General features: G+C 45.0%; 1 protein-coding gene across 1 annotated transcript in view; it reads right to left on the bottom strand.

Moving 5' to 3' along the window:
- PDILT (protein disulfide isomerase like, testis expressed) overlaps positions 1-10817 on the bottom strand; it is a 35911-nt gene extending 25094 nt beyond the window's left edge. The window contains exon 1 of the mRNA XM_040356859.1: positions 10527-10817. Within this exon, the coding sequence (XP_040212793.1) occupies positions 10527-10725 (199 nt within the window). The 5' untranslated portion in view covers positions 10726-10817. The remainder of the gene's footprint in view (positions 1-10526) is intronic.
- Between the last annotated feature and the right edge of the window lie 11041 nt (positions 10818-21858).

Genomic DNA, 21858 nt, shown 5'->3' with positions numbered 1-21858 from the left:
AAACAAGGCATTTTCCACTTAAATAGTGCACTTGAGTCTGATGCCCCTTGCACAAGCTCTCAAAGTACATATATGTCTGCCTCCATTTATTATAAGTATATACCGTATTTAGAGTATCTCACAAAAGTGAGTACACCCCTCACATTTTTGTAAATATTTTATTATCTTTTCATGTGACAACACTGAAGAAATTACACTTTGCTACAATGTAAAGTAGTGAGTGTACAGCTTGTATAACTGTAAATTTGCTTTCCCTTCAAAATAACTCAACACATTGAAACTGATGGCAACAAAAGTGAGTATACCCCTAAGTGAAATGTCCAAATTGGGCCTAATTACATTACTTTCCAGACCAGCACTGCCTTAACCCTCTTGGGCATGGAGTTTACCAGATATTCACAGGTTGCCACTAGAGTCCTCTACCACTCCTCCATGACGACATCATGGAGCCGGTGGATGTTAGACACCTTGCTTGGCCAGTCCATCACCTTTAACCTCAGCTTCTTTAGCAAGGCAGTGGTCATCTTAGAGGTGCGTTTGTGGTCATTATCATGTTGGAATACTGCCCTGCGGCCCAGTCTCCTAAGGGAGGGGATCATGCTCTGCTTCAGTATGTCACAGTACATGTTGGCATTCATGGTTCCCTCAATGAACTGTAGCTTCCCATTGCTGGCATCATTCATGTAGCTCCAGACCATGACACTCCCATCACCATGTTTGACTGTAGCAAGACACACTTGCCTTTGTACTCCTCACCTGGTTGCCGCCACACACGCTTGACACCATCTGAACCAAAAAAGTTTATCTTGGTCTCATCAGACCACATGACATGGTTCCAATAATCCATGTCCTTAGTCTGCTTGTCCTCAGCAAACTGTTTGCAGGCTTTCTTGTGCATCATCTTCAGAAGAAGCTTATATTCTAGGATGACAGCCATGCAGACCAATTTGATGCAGTGTGCGGCGTATGGTCTGAGCACTGACAGACTGACCCCCCCACCCTTCAACCTCTGCAGCAATGCTGGCAGCACTCATACGTCTATTTCCCAGAGACAATCTATGGCTATGATGCTGAGCATGTGCACTCAACTTCTTTGGTCGACCATGGCGAGGCCTGTTCTGAGTGGAACCTGTCCTGTTAAATCCATTTTGGTAGCTTTATCGACACATGCGGCAGATTTGGGTAGTTCTTCAAGTGGTGGTAAAGGCAGACTTTTTTTAATGTAATGCATTCTATGCATTTAGATACAAAGCCTTCTGTGTGCAGCAGCCTTAGGGATTTGTTCTAACTGTAGGGGGGATCACTGTTCCTGATGACAGGGATGTCAGGGACGAAATCAGAGAAGAACTGGCAGATATGCCAATATCCGTTATGGACGCGCTAATTCACACATGCGCATTCGCAATTGGCGCGTAACGGCGAACGTACGTTAGCAACGGCTAACGTTAGTAGGCAAACGTGCTAATTACCAGTGTTTTGCTGGCCTATTTAAGGACATAAATCGCTGGATTATCAACAGCTCTGTATGCTGTGTTCCTTGCTCCTGTTTGATTACCTGTTACCGACCCGGCTTACCCTGAATGGCTTACTCTGGATGGCTCCTAGGTTCTGAACCCTGCTTGTTTCACGGACCTGCTCCTTGCCTGTTCCAGATTGACTTCCCGTGTTTGCCCCCCGGCTTGATCACAATTACACCTCCTGCCTCTGCTTCGGACTGCCTTCCTGTGTTTGACCCCCGGCCTGTCTTTTGACAACGTCACTGCTTTTGCACCTGCTAAGAACCGCCAATACCTCCAGGGAATCATTGGCTGTAACCACCGTCTCTGCTCCGGTGTGTCTGCTTCTGGAACCATCAGACGGCTTCATCGCCAGGCAATGAGGCATCTCTGGGCAGAGCATCCTCTGTCTCCAATTCTAGGGGTACTCTGCTCTCAGCCGCAAGGAGAGTCCTCTCGTCGCCTCAGCCTTCAGCCTGGTACATTACAGGGAGCTGTAGATCCCTGTCATGTTGCTAGGCAGAACAGGGAAATGCCTTGTTTACATAGGCATCTTGCCGCTCCGCGTCACGGTCGCAGGCCCCTGGCGGACATCGAGTCCGTAGGACCCGCGGGCGCACTCACGGAGTACACGGCACGCACCCACTAAGGTGCGATTTAAAGGGGACGTACAGGTATGCTCATTTGCCCAGCTGTGCCATTGTGCCGACGTATATCGTTGTGCGCTGCTCGGCAAGGGGTTAGTTGGATTACTGTTTAATTAGGTTGTTGTCAGCCACCTGCTGTTCATTAGATGCACTGTTAAGCCTAGTACACATGGGCCGAATGCCGGGCGACATTGTCAGGCTCAATAGAAACTGGCTGACATTCCGCTTGTGTGTATGGCAGCTGGTTCAACAGTTCGGCCGGCTTCTGTCGGACGAGCATGCTGAAAAAACAGCAGCCGACTGCCTCCCGATCAGCTCTTTCAGCCAATGGCAGAGAGCGCTGACCAGAGTGTTCCAGCAAGAACACAATTGCTCAGTGGAGGAGATCGCTGTACCGATGTTGGATTGTTAGTACAGCGGCTCCGACCTGAGCTAAAAAAATTGACAGTGTGTACTAGGCTTTAGATGTACTGATGATTTTACTGTTTAAAGTTTGCATTGTTTAGGATAATGTGATCAAGCTCTTATATCATTTTGCGTGGTATAAATTACCTGTGAATTTTCATTAACCACTTGCCTACTGTGCACATACACCCCCTTCCTGCCCAGACAAAATTTTAGCTTGAGTCGCTTTAACTGACAATTGCGCAGTCGTGCAACGTGGCTCCCAAACAAAAGTGACGTCCTTTTTTTCCCACAAATAGAGCTTTCTTTTGGTGGTATTTGATCACCTGTGCGTTTTTTTTTTTTTTTCCGGCTATAAACAAAAAAAGAGCATACATTTTGAAAAAAAACACAATATTTTTTACTTTTTGCTATAATAAATATCCCATTTTTTTTTTTTACATTTTTTTTTTATCTCATTTTAGGCCGATACATATTCTTCTACATATTTTTGGTAAAAAAATAAATAAATAAAATCGCTATAACCATATAGTGACTGGTTTGCGCAAAAGTTATATTGCCTACAAAATAGGGGACATAATTATGATTTTTTTTTTTACTAGGAATGGCGGCGATCTGCAAATTTTTTTTGGGACTGCGACATTATGGCGAACACATCGGACACTTTTGACACATTTTTGGGACCATTCACATTTATACAGTGAACAGTGCTATAAATATGCATTGATTACTGTATAAATGTGACTGGCAGGGACGGGGTTAATCACTAGGGGGCGGGGAAGGGGTTAAATGTTTAGCCTAGTCAGTGTTCTAACTGTAGGGGGAGGGGGTGACTGGGGGAGGTGACCGATCTGTGTCCTTATGTACAAGGGACACAGCATCGGTCTCCTCTCCCTGACAGGACGTGGATCTCTGTGTTTACACACAGAGATCCACGGTCCTGCTCAGTTACTGGGCACGCGCATTGTGTTCACGGTAACGCGACGGGTGCGCGTGCCCCCTAGCGGCTTTAAATGACAGGACGTCATATGATGTCCTGTCAGAACAACAGGGTATTCCGCCCGCCGTCATTTGACGGCGTGCGGGTATAAGGTGGTTAAAAAGAGTTGCTGTTTGAAACCTAAGCTAGTGTTGTCTAATTCTTGGGTGCAATTCCCAGCTATAATACCTTGTTTCTGTGTTCCAGTGGCAAAAAAACACTTCTCTGGCAGAGATACCCTGTCAGACACCCTTCCAGAACTGTGGCCGCCTTTTGGCTATAGCGTAGTCGGTAAGGGGTTAAAGAAGTTTAGAGTGATATTTTGCTCAAAACCATATAATATGAGGTAAAATCTTAAAGCGGGAGTTCACCCATAAAAAAATGTTTACCCTTAGATTGATGCTCATTTTGTCAAGGGGAATCGGGTAGTTTTTTTAAAATCGAAGCTTCACTTACCGTTTTAGAGAGCGATCTTCTCCGCCGCTTCCAGGTATGGTCTTCGGGACTGGGTGTTCCTATTTTGATTGACAGTCTTCCGACAGGCTTCCGACGGTCGCATCCATCACGTCACGAGTAGCCGAAAGAAGCCGAACGTCGGTGCGGCTCTATACTGCGCCTGCGCACCGACGTTCGGCTACTTTCGGAAAATCGTGACGCGATGGATGCGACCGTCGGAAGCCTGTCGGAAGACTGTCAATGAAAATAGGAACGCCCAGTCCCGCAGCCCATACCCGGAAGCGGCGGAGAAGATCGCTCTCTAAAACGGTAAGTACTGCTTCGATTTAAAAAAAACTAGCCGATTCCCCTAGACAAAATGAGCAGGAATCTAAGGTTAAAAAATGTTATTTCCGGGTGAACCTCCACTTTAAGAGATTCATTTTGTATGCAATCAGGAAGGCCCTTGCTCTAAATCAGTGGTTCTCAACCTTTCTAGTGTTGTGACCCCTTGATAAAATGTCCCAAGTTGTGGGGACCCCTAACAGTAGAATTTTCGTAGCTTTGGTTGTCGGCACCCAAGGCAAGACAAGTAATTTGCGCCCCTAACCCACGGACATTTAGGACTCGCTTACACTCGTACAGTATTAAAACCCTTCTGGTACATTTTAGGATGTACCACTATGTTCTCCTTATTTCCCTTTTATCTCTCTATCTTAATTTCTTGTTTTTTTCCCCCTCCCTGTTCTTTCTCTTATTTTTTCTCTTCCTTGTTTTCTTTGTTCCTCCCCCTCTTTTCCTCTCCCTTCCATGTATTCTCTATTTTTATTCCTTATTTTACTCCTTGGGGGGAGAGAAAGAGTTGGGATCAGTGGCAGTGTTGGGGGGGAGTTCTGATCAGCCAGCTTTGGTGCTCTTGATCAAGGTCATCTGCTGATCTGAGAAATGTAGTGGGGACTTTAAATGGCAACTCTAATCACAGGTAGTGTTACTCACTGTGTCTCCAGCTCTGTGGTGTCTCGCCACAAGTGACACCTATGCCGAAATCAGGAGATAGGGTCTCCTCCAGCCCCTCCCACTTCACATTTCTCACCAGTCAGCTGACCTCTAGTGTCTGCCCCACAGCCATGCTGTGAACTGAATGGGCGGCCACAGGCTCCAGGGACTGCCCTGCTGGGCGGCTGCGAGTGCTGCAGGCTTCAGGAACAGCCCAGGATTCCGTGACCCCTGGCAAATCGTCATTTTACCCCCGAGGGGGTCCCGACCCCCAGGTTGAGAATCACTGCTCTAAATGGTTTTGGTAAATCTGAAGAAAAAAATCTGCAGAAAATCTAATAGTGTGTATGGGGCTTAAGGATTGCCACATATAGGGGTACAACTTTTGTTACAATTTAAAAAAAAAAATTATACAGATTTTAATGTTAAATAAACCTTTGAGCATAATCCTTGTGCAATTTGCAGTTGTTTTTTGCATGTATCTGCGTTTTTGCAAGCAGTATCATCATCTCTGTGTTTATTTCTATGACTAACTGCTAGAGACGCAGGTAATTCCTTCATGGGATAGTGAGAAACAAAATCTGTGAATGCCCAAATGTCTAAGTTTTTGGTAAGTCTGCACTTTACTTACAGTGGAGATTGGAGAAAGTTTATCCTGAGCAAGAAGTGTTGCACTCACAAATGGCTTAAAACTCACAAAGGGTAACTACTTTCCTGGAGAAATATAATATTTCCCTATGGGTGATCTATATACATTGCAGGGATATTAACAAACACATTTCTACCATTTGTTATTCTGAAGAAATAGCTGTTTGTCTGTCTGTGTCCATGTGCCAAGTGAATCTGTATGGGAGAGGTTTTAACATTTTCAATCGGCTGCTACACCTGCGGGGCTCCAATGAGTAAATTGGCGAGGTCTGCATCCCTTTAGATGTGGTTTTCGTTTGGGAGGATCTCACCAAAAAATGTAATTTTGTTATAGGGGATGCCAGAATGCTGACTTCTTAGGCCCCGTACACACGGTCGGACAAAACCGCTGAGAATGGTCCGACGGACCGTTTTCATCGGTTCACCGCTGAAGTGGCCTGATGGTCTGATGTGTGTACACACCATCAGTTCAAAATCCGATCGGGTCAGAACGCGGTGACGTAAAACACACGACGTGCTGAATAAAACGAAGTTCAATGCTTCCAAGCATGCGTCGACTTGATTCTGAGCATGCGTGGGTTTTGAACCGATGCTTATCTGTACTAACCATCGGTTTGGACCGATCGGGCAGCGGTCCATCGGTTCGTTTTTGAAGCATGTTTTAAAATTTTGGACCGAAGGAAAACAGACCGATAGCCTATACACACGGTCGGTTTGGTCCGATGAAACTGAACTTCGGTTCATTCTCATCGGACCAAACCGACCGTGTGTACGGGGCCTTAGTGCAGTCTTCTGGGAAAAGCAGTATGCCAACTTCTGTGGAGCTTTTTGTACACCACCTGTGTACAGAAAATTAAAGTTCAATTACAATATGACTTGATTTTCAATTGTATACGCTATCTGATTTAAAAAAAAAAAAAAATGTATATATTTTTTTCCCCATGAAAGTGAAGTTACCCTTTAAAAACACTTAAAAATAAATATATGACATTGTTGCTTAAAATAGCAGTTTACACAAGGTTAAACAAGGGGAAATCATCAAAGCACTTTTTGGATGAATGCCTAAAAACGTATCACCTATTAGCGGAATAAAAGAAAATAAGAGAACTTAGCAAATATTTGTATAGGAAGGCTATGTAAACTATGTGTGTTAAAATATGATTGGTCTAACACATTGTGAAAATAAAACAGAATCAGTTTAATCGTAGTTCTAAATTTAAATGTCACATTTTGTTAATCATTTTATAAATGTGGTTTGGATATAAAGGGCATTACAACCATCTATTGTACAAAGATAACATACAACATAAAAAAAATACCCAATGTTATCTGTGGCAGAAATAGTCAGTCCACACAAATTGAGATTTAGCCCAAGTTCACACTGACAGCGGGAATGAAATCGTGCTGAACTCGCACAATTTCATTCCCGCCTGTCAGTTCCGACTTCGGAGGAGAATTTCAGAGACATCTGTGCGGGTTTCTGCACAGATGTCTATTGAAATCGCACCCAGAAGTCGCCAAAAGTAGTACAGAAACTACTTTTGGGAATCGGTGCGGTGCCGCAAATCCTATTCAGACGGTGCCATTGCCAGCAATAACTGTCGATTTGGTGTAAAACTTGACAAATCGCTGCAGTGTGAACCAGGTCTGAGGCCCCATACACACGATAGAATTTATCCGCAGATACGGTTCAGCGGACCGTATCCGCGGATAAATCCTCTCTAAGATTTCAGAGGATTTCAATGCGATGGCGTGTACACACCATCGCATTGAAATCCGCGCTGAAATCCTCTGCCGATGACGTGTCGCGCCGTCGCCGCTATTATGACGCGGCGACGGGCGCGACGCTGTCATATAAGGAATTCCACGCATGCGTCTATTCATTACGGCGCGTGCGGGGAATCCCTTTGGACGGATGGATCCGGTAAGTCTGTACAGACGAGCGGATCCATCCGTTGGAATGGATTCCAGCAGATAGATATTCTGTGCATGTCGACAAATATTTATCTGCTGGAAATCCATTCCAGGGGAGATTTATCTGCGGATAAATATCCGTTGGCGTGTACACACCATAGGATCTATCCGCAGAAACCCATTTGATGGGATTTATCTGCGGATAGATTCTATGGTGTGTATGGGGCCTTAGAGTGGAACTAAACCCAATAATTTAACAAATTCCCAAAACAGTTACAGTAAAACCTTGGATTGCGAGCATAATTCTTTCCAGAAACATGCTTGTAATCCAAAGCACTTGTATATCAAAGCAAATTTCCTCATTAGAAATAATGGAAACTCTAATGATTCGTTCCACAACCAATATAAAATGATTATAGCAATGTGACAGGTTGTGTAACCATAAAATGTCCATCCACAAATGGAGGCCTCCACAAGGGGATTAGAAGCAAAATCCAGCAGGAGCTACAGAGTATAAAAGAGAAGAAAGGCGCCTCCAAGTGTACCAATATGTTGCTAAATGTTGTACCTTCATTAAAAAATTAACCATATTGCTACACTTAGAGGCGCCTCTCTGCTCTTTCATACTGAGTTGTGACTTGACACTACTTGTATATCAAGACATCACTTGTATATCAAGTCAAAAATGTATTAAAAAATGTTGCTTTTCTTGCAAAAGGCTCTCAAACCAAGTTACTCTCAAACCAAGGTTTTACTGTATATTCAAAGCATTCCATGAATCATAATGGCCACAGTTGCTTGTACTCTCAGTCGAACTATTAAGCCATCGAATGGCTGGTGGCATACTTGATTACATGGCAGCTGTAGATCACACAGAGGCAGCTTACAAAGTTTAAAATAGCCGATCCAGGTGAGTTGAAAAGAAACACAATATGAAAGTGGTGCAAGGGTGCCAGCATAGCCCGTCTATAGATTCACATCAATGAAAGGTTCAGGAATTGCTGCACTCTTTGATATCCTTTATGGTAGTACCTTGTCTGACCTTCAATGTGCGGTCTTAAGGCCCGTCCGTACACATGATATGAAAATCGTATGGAAAAATTCATACGACAAGCTGTCTACTATTTTCGGATCGTTAGTATGATGCTTTCGACAGCCGATTCGCTTTTTCGGCAGACAAAAGCTGGATGTGCAGACTATACAATTTTTGTCAGCTGTGAACTCAACGTCTGATTTTTGTTTCATTAGTAGGGTTTTTAGTACAAAAAAAACGTAAGAGCAAGACTACGCATGCTCATAAACTAGAAACGAAAGAATACATACAAAACTTTTCAACGCATTACGTCACTTCTGACATTGTATTTTGTCTTATGAAAATGTTTGTATTGTCAGTAACCTCTTCACTTTCGACATGCCACAAAAAAACGGACGTTCGGTTGTCCGAAAATCTAAGCGTGTGTACGAGGCTTTAGGTTAGCTATGAGGTCAGACAGGGTACCACTCCTCCCTCCGTGGCCATTTAATAACGCAGCCAGCAAGGAGACAGCTGCTTTAACAGATGGCATGAAACAAGAAAAGCTGCACCAGATGAGTGAGTCTCTGGTTAATCCCCACACACACTAGTCAGGTGCTAGCCCAGCTTGCATGCTGTGTAACATAAAGAAATAATTCCAGGCGGCTGCATCTCCAAGAATCCTTTTATTGAAGCTTCATATGACAAGTGGTTGACAGATGGAGCAGGGGACAAAGAGGTAGACGCGTGGAGCAGGGGACAAAGAGGTAGACGCGTTTCGTGCAAATGTCAACGCTTAGTCATTACCTAGGTGATGAATAAGCACTGATATTTGCGCGAAACCCGTCTACCTCTTCGTCCCCTGCTCCAACTGTCAACCACTTGTCATATGAAGCTTCAATAAAAATATTTTTGGAAGTGCAGCCGCCTGGAATTATTTCTTCACATTTAACAGATGGCACTTTTCTCCATCTGCAAGCACTTGCCTGGTTGCCTGCAAATTTTTTTTTAACAAGTCAGCTATTGCCTGGAACATTTTAGCTGAGAAGTCCCCTTCCCACTACATTCCTTGAAAGACACTTGTCTCTGGCTAGTGCTTGGAGTTGGAGAAACGAGACATCTGTCAAAGCAACCATCTCTTTGCTAGCTGAGTTGTTGGACAGCCATGGAGGGATGAAGAGTGCCATGTCCGACCTGGCAGCTAGCCTTAGCCAGTACATAGGCAGATGGGACTACATGTATTTTGTCCCCTGGGTAACAGAATACATTAATGACAACCAATGAGGGACTTCTTTCAACACAGTCTAAGCACATAAGGTATGCTTTTTTACATCTTAGACATATTCAATACTTACATTACTAAAGGCCCAAACCCAGTAAACCAGTATAGCTTATAACTTGAGAACACCAAATAAAATCTTGGGAGCCAAGTACAGAGAATTTATACATCATAATATATGGCATTGGGTAACAAAAACAGAACCAAAGCAGATCAAACAGAAGCTCAGAGAGGTTATTACTTGTCTTTCCTAAAAAAGAGGAACTGTGAACCAAAAGCATGTGACTGTTACAGAGCACTGTATATGTGCAGATTCAAGTGCATTTAAAACTATTACAAATTACAGTAAAACCTTGGTTTGCAAGCATAATTCGTTCCAGAAACATGCTTGTAATCCAAAGCACTTGTATATCAAAGCATTTTTTTTGTACAGGGTATAAAAGAGAAGAAAGGCACCTCTAAGTGTAGCAATAAGTTGCTAAATGTTGTACCTTCATTAAATGTAACCATATTGCTACACTTAGAGGCGCCTCTCTTCTCTTTTATACCCAGTTGTGACATGACACTACTCTTATATCAAGACATTGCTTGTATATCAAGGCAAAATGTATTAAAACATTTTGCTTGTCTTGCAAAAAGCTCTCAAACCAAGTTACTCTCAAACCAAGGTTTCACTGTACTTGTATAATATTGAAAATAATTCCATTGTACTTACAGAATTTGACCAACAAATACTTATTTTCCTTGAGTGCCCTAGAGAAGTTGGAGCCTGTAAGTACAAGAACATTGTCCTCCTCCTTGAACTTTGGTGCCTTGTGCTTCTTTGTTTTGGGCCCTATTCCCGCTTTTTGTTCCTCTGCTATGATGAGAGCTGGTAAGGATACAAGACAACATACAAGCAGCAGAGTCTTCATTCTGGCTGGACACTTAGGCAAAGAAGAAAAGTAAGTACATGTGTTCAGCCTCGTGGTGACATTCCCAGTGAAGGAGAACAAGTGGTAGTTTCACACGTCACATTAACTGATTAAATCATTGCCAGGAAACAATGCCAAAAAATGCCACTGCTTTCCGCATTAATCACTATCCTACAAAGGGACAAAAAAGGCAGCAGCCTAAAGCTGTGTATGACCTGTACCTAAAGGCGTCTTGCCCACTGCAGCTATTTTTTTACTGAGCTAAAATTAATTGTAAAATGCCTATGCACACAGGCGCATAAACAAGCGCCGTATATTCTTCAGTAAAAAAAAAAAATAGAAAAATCTGCATTTTCGGTTAGTAATTTACTAATGCGCATTTGCGCACATTTCTGTGCCAATTCGCACAGTTTTGTCCATTTACTTTGCAACGCGAGAACAAGCTTCCACGCATATGCACGGAAATGCGTAAAAATGCATACAAAAAGACATCTGAGAAAGTAGATGCTCAAACAGGAGTATTGGGCCAGATTCACCAAAGAGATACGACGGCGTTTCTCCTGATACGCTGTCGTATCTCTGTTTCTATCTATGCGACTGATTCATAGAATCAGTTACGCATAGATATCCCTAAGATCCGACAGGTGTAATTGTTTTATACTGTCGGATCTTAGGATGCAATACCGCGGCCGCCGCTGGGTGGAGTTTGCGTCGTAAACCAGCTTGGTGTATGCAAATTAGCAGTTACGGCGGATCCCCGACGGATTTTCGCGTTCGCTACGTCGTCCGTAGTCAAGTTTCCCGTCGCAATTTTAGTCGTTATTTTACCTGCCTTAACTTTAGTCAGCAATCGTATTGCTGTCTAAAGTATGGCTGTCGTTCCCGCCACGAAAAAATGACGTCACGGCGCGCAAAGCGCGGCGGGAGTTAGGAAACGGAGCATGCGCAGTAGGTCCGGCGCAGGAGCGCGCCTAATTTAAATGGCACACGCCCATTTAAATTGGCCCGCCTTGCGCCGGAGGCCGCCGGCATAGTTTTCATCGCAAGTGCTTTGTGAATCAGGCACTTGCGATGAAAACTTGCGGCGGTGTAACGTATCTACGATACGTTACGCCGCCGCAGTTCTATGTGAATCTGGCCCTTTGTGTGCAAGAGGCCAAAATGTGTCTCATTCAAGTGTTTAAGGGATCAATGAAGAGTATCTGAGACTGTTAGAAAGTTTAACACCTGCATAAAAAGTCCACGAGGGACACTGATGTCTACCAATTCTTGGTCCACATACTAGTACCAGAACAGTATTATATTATGTTGCCAGTCTTAGGCTCGATTCACACCAATGCGTTTTTTGATGCTTTTTGCATTTTTCAGAAATGCATACATTTTTTACCATGATTTTGCCGCAATTAGCGATTTGTGTTTTTTTTCATACATTCACTGTATATAGCTGGTTGCTAAGGAGCAGGTCGGGAAGCCGCTGCATCCTTAACAACCGATGACAGCTGAATGGAAGAAAAAAAATGACGTGGCCCCCCCCCCCCCATGACCATATCAGACCGGTCGGTCTGGTATGGATTTGGAGAGGACACCCCCACTCCAAAATTTAAAAAAAACATGGCGTGGGGTCCCCCCCAAAATCCATACCAAACCCTAATCCAAGCATGCAGGCCAGCAGGTCATAAAAGGGAGGGGATGAGTGAGCACCCCCCTCTTGAACAATACCAAACCATATGCCCTCAACATGGGGGGTGGGTGCTTTGGGGCGGGGGGCACCCCAAAGCACATTGCCCCCATGTTGTTGGAGACAAGGTCCTCTTCGTGACAACCCTGGCCGGTGGTTGTCAGGGTCTGCGGGCAGGGGGCTTATCGTCCACACCCCCATGTTGAGGGCATGAGGTCTGGTATGGTTCGGGGGGGGGGGGGCGCTCACTCGTCACCTCCCATTCCTGATCTGCCGGGCTGCATGCTTGTGTAAGGGTCTGGTATGGATTTTGAGGGGGACTCTATGGCATTTTTCAAAAATTTGGGTGGGGAGATGTCCTTTTTCTTTTTACATACAGCTGTCAGCGAGGAGGCCCGCTGACAGCTGATGACTGTTGAAAACGTTTTAGCTTTAATCCGTGCCTATGTTTCAGTTTAAGCTGGTGCCATGACTGCTGCCCAGGTTTCCTACCAGTGTCTGTCCTTTCTCTTGTAGATACCCTTACATGCAGGGACTAAAGTTTCATATCTCTGCCCTGTGTGCAGGACAATAAACACATAGCCCCCATAGTCTAGGTTGGCCAGGCACTCCCCTGCTTCTCCCTCATCAAAACTAACAGAATGGCTGGAGACTGCCTTTTTCTTTTGAATACCAGAAGTTCAGGGAAGAAGCACCGATAAGTCATAAAAGTGCTGGAATAAGGATTTTAAGAAATGGTTTACTGGGGGGTGTTCATTTTATTGTGCTCATTGTGTTAGAACATGAAGTGCTAAGGGTTTAATACTACTTTACTTTTGCATCAGTACTATTTTAGAGAAGCAGAGGAAAAAAAATATGAATCAAGCTGCAATCCTTTAGTAAATCTGTCTCACAGCTCCTGTTTAAGATAAGCTTGCTGTTCATCGGATTTAATATTTGAGTCCTGGGTTGCGCACTAATAGCAATTGACCAGGTTTGTGCCTTTTTTTTCTTTACAAAGCATCCAAAGGAACTCACTATTGCAGGTTCTGGATCGGCTATTTACCCCTTGCCTCTGAGATGCAGTAAACCACAGAAGCATTGCTAGGAAATATCTCTCATGGTCAGAGGTTGCAGGGCCGCCAGGGGCAGTGCACAGCTGCCCACTTATGTTGCCATCTGGGTAAAATAAAAGGTTCCAAATTGCAGCCCTGCCTGCCAGTGTCATCTGGCTAGGTCCTCATTGTCCTGGCACAGCATGTTTGTTGGTGCAATAGTATATTGTGTGCTTACATTTCCCCAATCTGGGTCCTCACACCTAGAATAGAATTTACAGGTGAAACTCGAAAAATGTGAATATCGTGCAAAAGTTCATTTATTTCCCTAATGCAACTTAAAAGGTGAAACTAATATATGAGATGGACTTATTACATGCAAAGAAAGATAGTTCAAGCCGTGATTTGTCATAATTGTGATGATTATTGCTTACTGCTCATAGAGTTTATTGGCTTTTTTCTGAACACCCGAAATTTGCGTTCAAAGTGCCGTTTTTTGGCGGGGAAAAACGCTCAAAAACGCAAAACGCTCAAAAACGCCGGTGCCAGTGTTTTTTAATCCATCGAAAAAAAAAAAAAAAAGCTACACTTCAGTGTGCATGGAGCCTAAGCATGCAAATGTGCTCAGTACTTGGTTTGGGCCCCTTTGAGCCTGTGGCACTGCTGAGGTGTTATGGAAGACCAGGATGCTTCAATAGCGGCCTTCAGCTCTTCTGCATTGTCTCTCATCTTTCTCTTGGCAATGCCCCATTTTCTATGGGGGTTCAGATCTGGCGAGTTTGCTGGCCAATAAAGCACAGTAATCCCACGGTCATTGAACCAGGTTTTGGTGCTTTTGGCAGTGTGGGCAGGTGCCAAGTCCTGCTGGAAAATGAAGTCAGCATCCCCATAGAGCTCGTCTGCAGAAGGAAGCATGAAGTGCTCCAAAATCTCCTGGTAGACGGCTGCGGTGACCCGGGACTTATGGAAGCACAGTGGGCCAACACCAGCAGATGACATGGCTCCCCAAATCAACACAGACTGTGGAAACTTCACACTGGACTTCAAGCATCTTGCAGTGTGTGCCTCTCCATTCTTCCTCCATACTCTGGCTCCTTGGTTTCCAAATGAGATGCAAAATTTGCTCTCACCAGAAAAGAGGACTTTGGACCACTGAGCAACAGATCAGATCTGTTTTTCTTTAGCCCAGGTAAGACGCTTTTGACGTTGTTTGTTGTTCAGAAGTGGCTTGACAAGAGGAATACGACATTTGAAGCCCATGTCCAGGATCCGTCACGTCACGTCCCCCAGTCCATTTGGATGCTATTTATCGCTGCTGGTTTTAATTTTATGCATGTAAGCGCATATATTTTTTATTGAATTGGTTTTATCTCTGCATACTTCATTATGGGCATTTTTTTCTTTGTTCTGGTCTGGTCTGCTCACCATTTGATCCGTTTGGGAGCCTCCATTTTACTGAAGCCCTCTACAGCCTGAGTTTGGAAATTTGTACACAGAAGCCACCACTTGCCTGAGAGGCTGAAATTCAGCCATTTAAAGCTGTTATAACCCTGCTTCAAAGTAAGTGCTCTGTGAGCCCATCCACCAGGAAGATCTGTATTTGAAACTCTCTCTTCTTCTTTTAATTCAAGCAATTATATCATGGACTGTTGCATATGATGTGATTTCATTGATCATACTGTTATTTGGGTTTCATCAGCAGTCAGTGATCTGGATTTGTGTATTTGCACTGTTACTTTTTGTATTGGCCACAGTCATTGTTTCAGCATGCATAAATTCTTATATGGTTCTTTAAAAAAAAAATTGTCCATATATAGGGCCGGATTCAGAAAGATCAGCGGATCTTTCTGCTGGCGTAACGTATCTCAGATACGTTACGCCGCCGTAAATTTGGGCGCAAGTTCCGTATTGAGAAAGAACTTGCTCCCTAAGTTATGGCGGCGTAACGTATGTGGGCCGGCGTAAGCCCGCCTAATTCAAATGGGGATGTTGTGGGCGTGTTTTATTGAAATTTAACATGACCCCGCGTATTTTAAGTTTTTTGTGAACGGAGCATGCGCCGTTCGTAAAAGAATCCCAGTGCGCATGCTCGAAATTCCGCCGCAAATCGTCAATGCTTTAGACGTGAACGGAACTTACGTACAGCCCTATTCGCGAATGACTTACGCAAACGACGTAAAAATTTCAAAATTCGATGCGGGAACGACGTCCATACTTAACATTGCGTACGCCTCATAAGAGCAGGAGCAACCTTACGCCGAAAAAGCCTAACGTAAACGACGTAACAAAATAGCGCCAGCCGTACGTACGTTTGTGAATCGGCGTATCTACCTAATTAACATATTCCTTGCATAAATCGACGGAAGCGCCACCTAGCGGCCAGCGTAAATATGCAGCCTAAGATACGACAGTGTAAGACACTTACGCCAGTCGGATCTTAGGGAAATCTATGCGTAACTGATTCTATGAATCAGGCGCATAGATACGACGCCGCAACTCAGAGATACGACGTCGTATCTCCTACCTGAATCCGGCCCATTGAGTTTTGGACACAGTGTTGGATTCCACAGATTTTATCAATTTTTTGGGACACATTTAAAGGCACACACACTGTTTCACAGTGATTATATCTGACACATTAGGTGTAAATGAGATTGCGCTCATCAACCTTTTTTTACTTTACCATATTCACAGTGATTTGTATTCACATAGATTTGAGCAGCATTTTCATTTATTTACACATTATCTTACAAGTTATTCACATAACACTTCTCTATTGTTGGCTTTCCCATTTATTCACTTGGCCAGCGCAGAAGATTCCCTCACATATTATCATCTCATATATTAGTTTCACCTTTTAAGTTGCATTAGTGAAATAAATGAACTTTTGCACGATATTCAAATTTTTCGAGTATCACCTGTATAGCAGGGCAGAGTGGCAATTTGCAATAATATTTTACTCTGTAACTGATGGTATGTTGCTACTTTGTGGTCCGAACACCGTGCCTGTATTCTGCTGTAAGATAACATTTTGTGCAGCACTCAAAAACTCATGATGATACAAATTCATATGTATACAATCTAATATATACTGTGCAATGACCACAAAATAAATGTGATGTGAAATTCACACCCAAACTAAAGTCCAATAGGTAGATTCAGGTAGAGTTATGCCGGCATATCAGTAGATAAGCCGACCTAACTCAGAATCTACGCCGACCTATGTTTAAGCGTATGCTAAAACAGAGATACGCTTAAACATATCTAAGATAGGACGCCTTGCGCCGTCCTATCTTAGATTGCATTTTTCGGATGGCCGCTAGGTGGCGCTTCCATTGCGGTCGGCGTTACCGCCCGGTTACTTTTAATGTAATGTGTCTTATGACAGTACTGATTGTTTTCGTTAATTTATATGCTTTGGTGGTGGGTTGGGGCCCTTCCCCCGGCTGCATTGTGGCCTGGGGGAATGGTCCGGGGCTCCTATGTTTGCTTTATCCTCCTGTGAGTTTTTCGCCGGGTCACTATGGCGACCCTTGAAGTCCTCTCCTGGAACACACGGGGCTTAAACTCGCCTATCAAGAGATCCCTTGTGTTTCAATTTATTAAAAAACATGCTCCTCATGTCTGTGTGTTGCAGGAGACGCATCTGGTGGGTAGCAAGACCCTTAGTCTTAAGAAACCATGGGTGGGTCATCACTACCACTCCACGTACTCCAACTATGCTAGAGGGGTCAGTGTCCTGGTGCTCAAATCACTCCCTTTTAAACTGCTTGATTTGGTCTTAGACCCGGATGGTAGGTTTGTGCTGGTGCATGCGCTGATTCATAATCTCCCGTGGGTTCTGGTGGGGTTGTATCTCCCCCCTCCTGCCTCCTTGGGGGTCCTGGGTGTACTTGCGGCCAAATTGGCGCAATTCCCCTGTGACAATGTAGTCCTGATGGGTGATTTCAACCTGGTCCCGGACACTGGTATGGACAGGTTCACCCCGTCGGGTACTACTCGCCAGGGACTGGCAGAATGGGCGGAAACATACGGCCTCACAGACGTCTGGCGGTGGAGATACCCGACAACTCGGGCCTTCACCTGTCACTCGGCCAGCCATAGATCCTTTTCACGTATTGACTTGGCGTACGTGGGGGCGTCGGTTCTACCCAGGGTACGGGACATTACTATTCTTCCCCGCGGGATCTCGGACCATGCCCCTTTGCTCCTTTCGTTGACCTTGACGACTGAACCGAACAGCACCCTATGGAGGCTCTCCAGATTCTGGGTCTCTGACCCGGAGGTGGATCCCAAGTTTAGTGATACCCTGCGGTCTTACTGGGCAGACAATCCGGGTACGGCTGCGGAGGCCACGGTGTGGGATGCCTTTAAGGCCTCCTCCCGGGGCCACTATCAGTCCATTATTTCGGGGGTGAGGAGGGAGCGTAGGGCGGAGCTCACTAAAGTGGAAGGGGAGGCAGTTAGGCAGGAGGCCCTTTATGTTCGTACCCTGTGACTCTAACCACTATTCCCGTCTTCAATCCCTGACGCAACAGGCTGTCCTTTTACGGTCAGTCCCAGCGCATTTTCGAGCAAGGGGAGCGGACGGGGAGGCTTCTGGCCTGGCTGTCCAGGGAACAGTCGGGCGCGTCTGCTATAGCTCAGATTAGGGAGGGGGACCTCCACTCGACTCCACAGGAGATCAACCAATGCTTCACGGATTACTACCAACAATTGTACAGCTCCAAAATGGCATATGATGTGGCCGACCTGTTGTGTTACCTGGAGGAGGTGGATGTCCCGGTTCTCACTCCCTCTTCTGTGCGCAAACTTGATGCCCCATTTAAACTAGAGGAGGTACAGGCAGCTTTAAAAATGATGCAGGGGGGAAAGACCCCGGGACCGGACGGCTTCCCGGTCGAATTTCTTTAAACTCTATGAGGAAGACCTGGCCCCCAGGCTACAGTCGCTTTTTGCTGGGGCATCGGAGTCGGGAGCTCTCCCGGACTCGATGAGCGAGGCAATAATCGTGGTCATCCCCAAACCTGGTAAGGATCCAACCCTGTGCACCTCGTACCGTCCAATATCTCTCCTCAACGTCGATGCGAAACTTTTTGCGAAGATCCTGGCCAACAGGCTCAACACTGTAATCACAGCCCTGGTCCACCCTGACCAGACGGGCTTCATGCCAGGCCGTGGTACTGATATCAACCTTCGTCGACTGCATACCCACCTGGCAGTGGCTGGCCCTGGCGACCTCGGGGTGGTGGCCTCGCTCGACGCCGAGAAGGCTTTCGACTCGGTCGAGTGGGGCTACCTCTGGGCGGTTTTGACGCGCTTCGGTTTTGGTCCCCGTTTCATGTCCTGGATACAAATGTTGTATGCTCACCCTAGGGCGCGTATTCGCACTAACGGGTCCTTGTCTGCCTCCTTTCCCTTGGAACGGGGGACCAGGCAAGGTTGTCCGTTGTCGCCAGCATTGTTTGCCTTGGCCTTGGAACCGCTGGCCCCGCATATTGTCCCTCTATGCCGACGACGCCCTGCTGTACTTGGCGGACGCTTCCGCCTCCTTGCGAAAAGCGTTGTCACATTTTGAGACGTTCGGTCGGTTTTCGGGTGTGCGTATCAATTGGGACAAATCGGTTCTGCTCCCGCTCCACCAGTCGCTGTCCCGGGCAGACTCTCATACTCCTCTCCGATGGGTGGATGAATTCACCTATCTGGGGGTGAGGGTGGGACTCGAGTCGGGGTCATACCTGGACAAGAATGTTCTTCCGATGCTGGATCATTTGACGAAGCGGTGTACGACATGGCGTAACCTTCCCCTTTCACCGGTAGGTCGAGGGAACCTCATAAAGATGGTAATACTCCCCAAATTGCTTTATTTTTTTCATCAGACCCCTGTCATTATCTGTCTGCTCATACAATGTATGAACAGCGATCAGACATTTCCCTCAGTCAGTCCACCCCCCCCCCTTCAGTTAGAACACACCTAGTGTTAACCCCTTCCCTGCCAGTGGCAAGTAATCCAAGGCATTTTTATAGCACTGATCGCTATAAAAATGCCAATGGTCCCAAAAATGTCCGCCAAAATGAAGATAAATGAAATGACGATGACGATGACGATGACGATGATGATGAGTGATCTGTCTATCAAAGTTTCCCGAACAAGGGGGGAGGGGCTGTATATGACGGTGCGCGGCGGGCAACACAGCTATTGAATTGAAAGTTATGTTCCCCCGCGCTTTGAATAACATAGTGGCGGCGGCAGCGACTCTCCTCTCCTCTCCCCTAAGATCACTCCCACACTCGCGGCGGCGGCTCTCCTCTCTCTTACCCAGCACAGGTAGGCTACATTGGGGACACATGGCTGCACTGGGGACACAAGGCTGCATTGGGGACACATGGCTGCAATGGGGACACATGGCTGCATTGGTAGACATGGGCAGGCTGCATTTTTGGGCACGAATAAAGTTGTTGTTAATATTTATAACTTAATTCTGCATAAAACATTTAAGTGTCATTTCATGAGATAATTTAGGAGGGCGGGATTAGGGGCGGGACATGGTAGGGGTTGGGCAGGGTAACTGGTGGCGAGTAACAATTGAGGCCTGGCTAGTAGCTCAGGACTTGAAATTTTGAGCACTGCACTAGTTTATAGTAACCTATTTAGAAAATAAAAAACGAACCTTTACAACCCCTTTAAACACCTTTGCCATCTCTCAGTCTTTTTTTAACCAGATTCCCTTCATCATTCTTTATGGGGCCAATATGATCCGACCTCCCTCTTTTACAATTGATATACTTAAAGAATTTCTTGTGATTTTTTTTACTCTCCTCCGCTATATCCCTTTCGTGTTCTATCTTAGCCGCCCTGATTGCACTAGGGCCGAAACAACTAATCGATAAATCGACAACTAATCGATTATGAAATTAATCGATTCCAATTTTCATAATCGATTAATCGGCCAGTAATATAATGGGATTAAAAAAACTAAAATTAGCCCTTTATAGTACAAAAAAGAAAATCGCTACTGTAAATATTACTTTCACTGTCCCACAGTAAAAAAATGAACCCCTTACAGTAGCGATTATTTGCTCTTTTTGTACTTATTTTTGTGTTTTTTTAACCCCATTATGTTACTAAACATCTCAGGCCCGGGGTTCACACCTGTTTTTTGGTGCTTTTTGCAGAAACACACTACAGTTCATTTACATGGTTTCCTATGGGACACGTTCACATCCATGATTTTTTTTCAGCTGCTGCGTTATTTGGAAAGGGCAAGGACTTTTTAACGCAAAACGGTGGGTCTAGTAACGTATTGCTTTTTTTGCTGTTGGTGCAATTACCATCTGATCAATAAATTGTCCTGAAAGACATTTAGCCGAATGCAGGGTTCCTTCCATCCAGTCTATGTCTGGGTAAATAAAATCCCCCATTATAATGACAATTCCCATCCTTGCCGCCGTTCCAAACTGTGATAGGAGGTCCGCCTCCCCCTCCTCCCTCAGGTTAGGTGGCCTATAGCATACTCCCATTATTACTTTCCCCTTTGGTTTGGGAATGGCCAGATCAAAGTTGGATCCCGTTCATTGAAGTCGCATGAAAAAGCTGGACATGAAGTCATAGGGCAAAGTCACCAAGCTGCTTACTATGGGAGCACTCAGCAGGGATGACAGGGCCAAGGAGAGGAGGATCGGGGCTGCAGTGTGCAAAACCATTACCCAGAGCAAGTATAACATGTTTATTTTTTTTAAATCACTTTAAACCTCTTTGTACTGGCTGCCAGTACTAGGGGGTTGCATTTCACTGCCACTGCAATCCCCAGAAGTGGGAAGGGGTTTAAATAGCACTACTACTGAGTGGCAGTACAAGGGGGGGGGGGGGGTAATAGTACTGACACCAATGCTGGGGGTTATTATTACGGTCACAATGTTCACTTTCTCTTCAAGGTGCACTGTAAAAAATGCAGGTGCAAAAATATTTGTGCATCAATGTATGCTATAGCACTGCTATTGGGCAGTCATCTAGGACAGTGTTTCTCAACTCCAGTCCTCAAGGCGCCCCAACAGGTCATGTTTTCAGGTTTTCCATTATTTTGCACAGGGCATTTGATCCATTTCGCTGCCTTGGTAATTACCACAGCAGTTTCATCTGAGGGAAATCCTGAAAACATGACCTGTTGGGGCGCCTTGAGGACTGGAGTTGTGAAACACTGATCTAGGATCAGGGGGTGAACTTGAGGCACTCAAGTTATAAGTTATTTTGGATTACTTGTTAGCTTCAGCAAGCCTTGCCTTGCCTTACTTAATTGAAAATTGGTAGTACAACAAAATCCAGAAATCAGCCTATACAAAATTGCTTGGATCACAAAATATCCTATTTTATCTTGGCGTCTTTCTTCCAGATCTCTTTTATAATGCCTCAGGGAAGGTATT

This window comes from Rana temporaria, chromosome 6, assembly GCF_905171775.1.
Source record: "Rana temporaria chromosome 6, aRanTem1.1, whole genome shotgun sequence".
Taxonomy (NCBI): Eukaryota; Metazoa; Chordata; class Amphibia; order Anura; family Ranidae; genus Rana; species Rana temporaria.
Note: the sequence above shows the minus strand (reverse complement) of the source record. Positions and strands in the feature narration are given on the sequence as shown.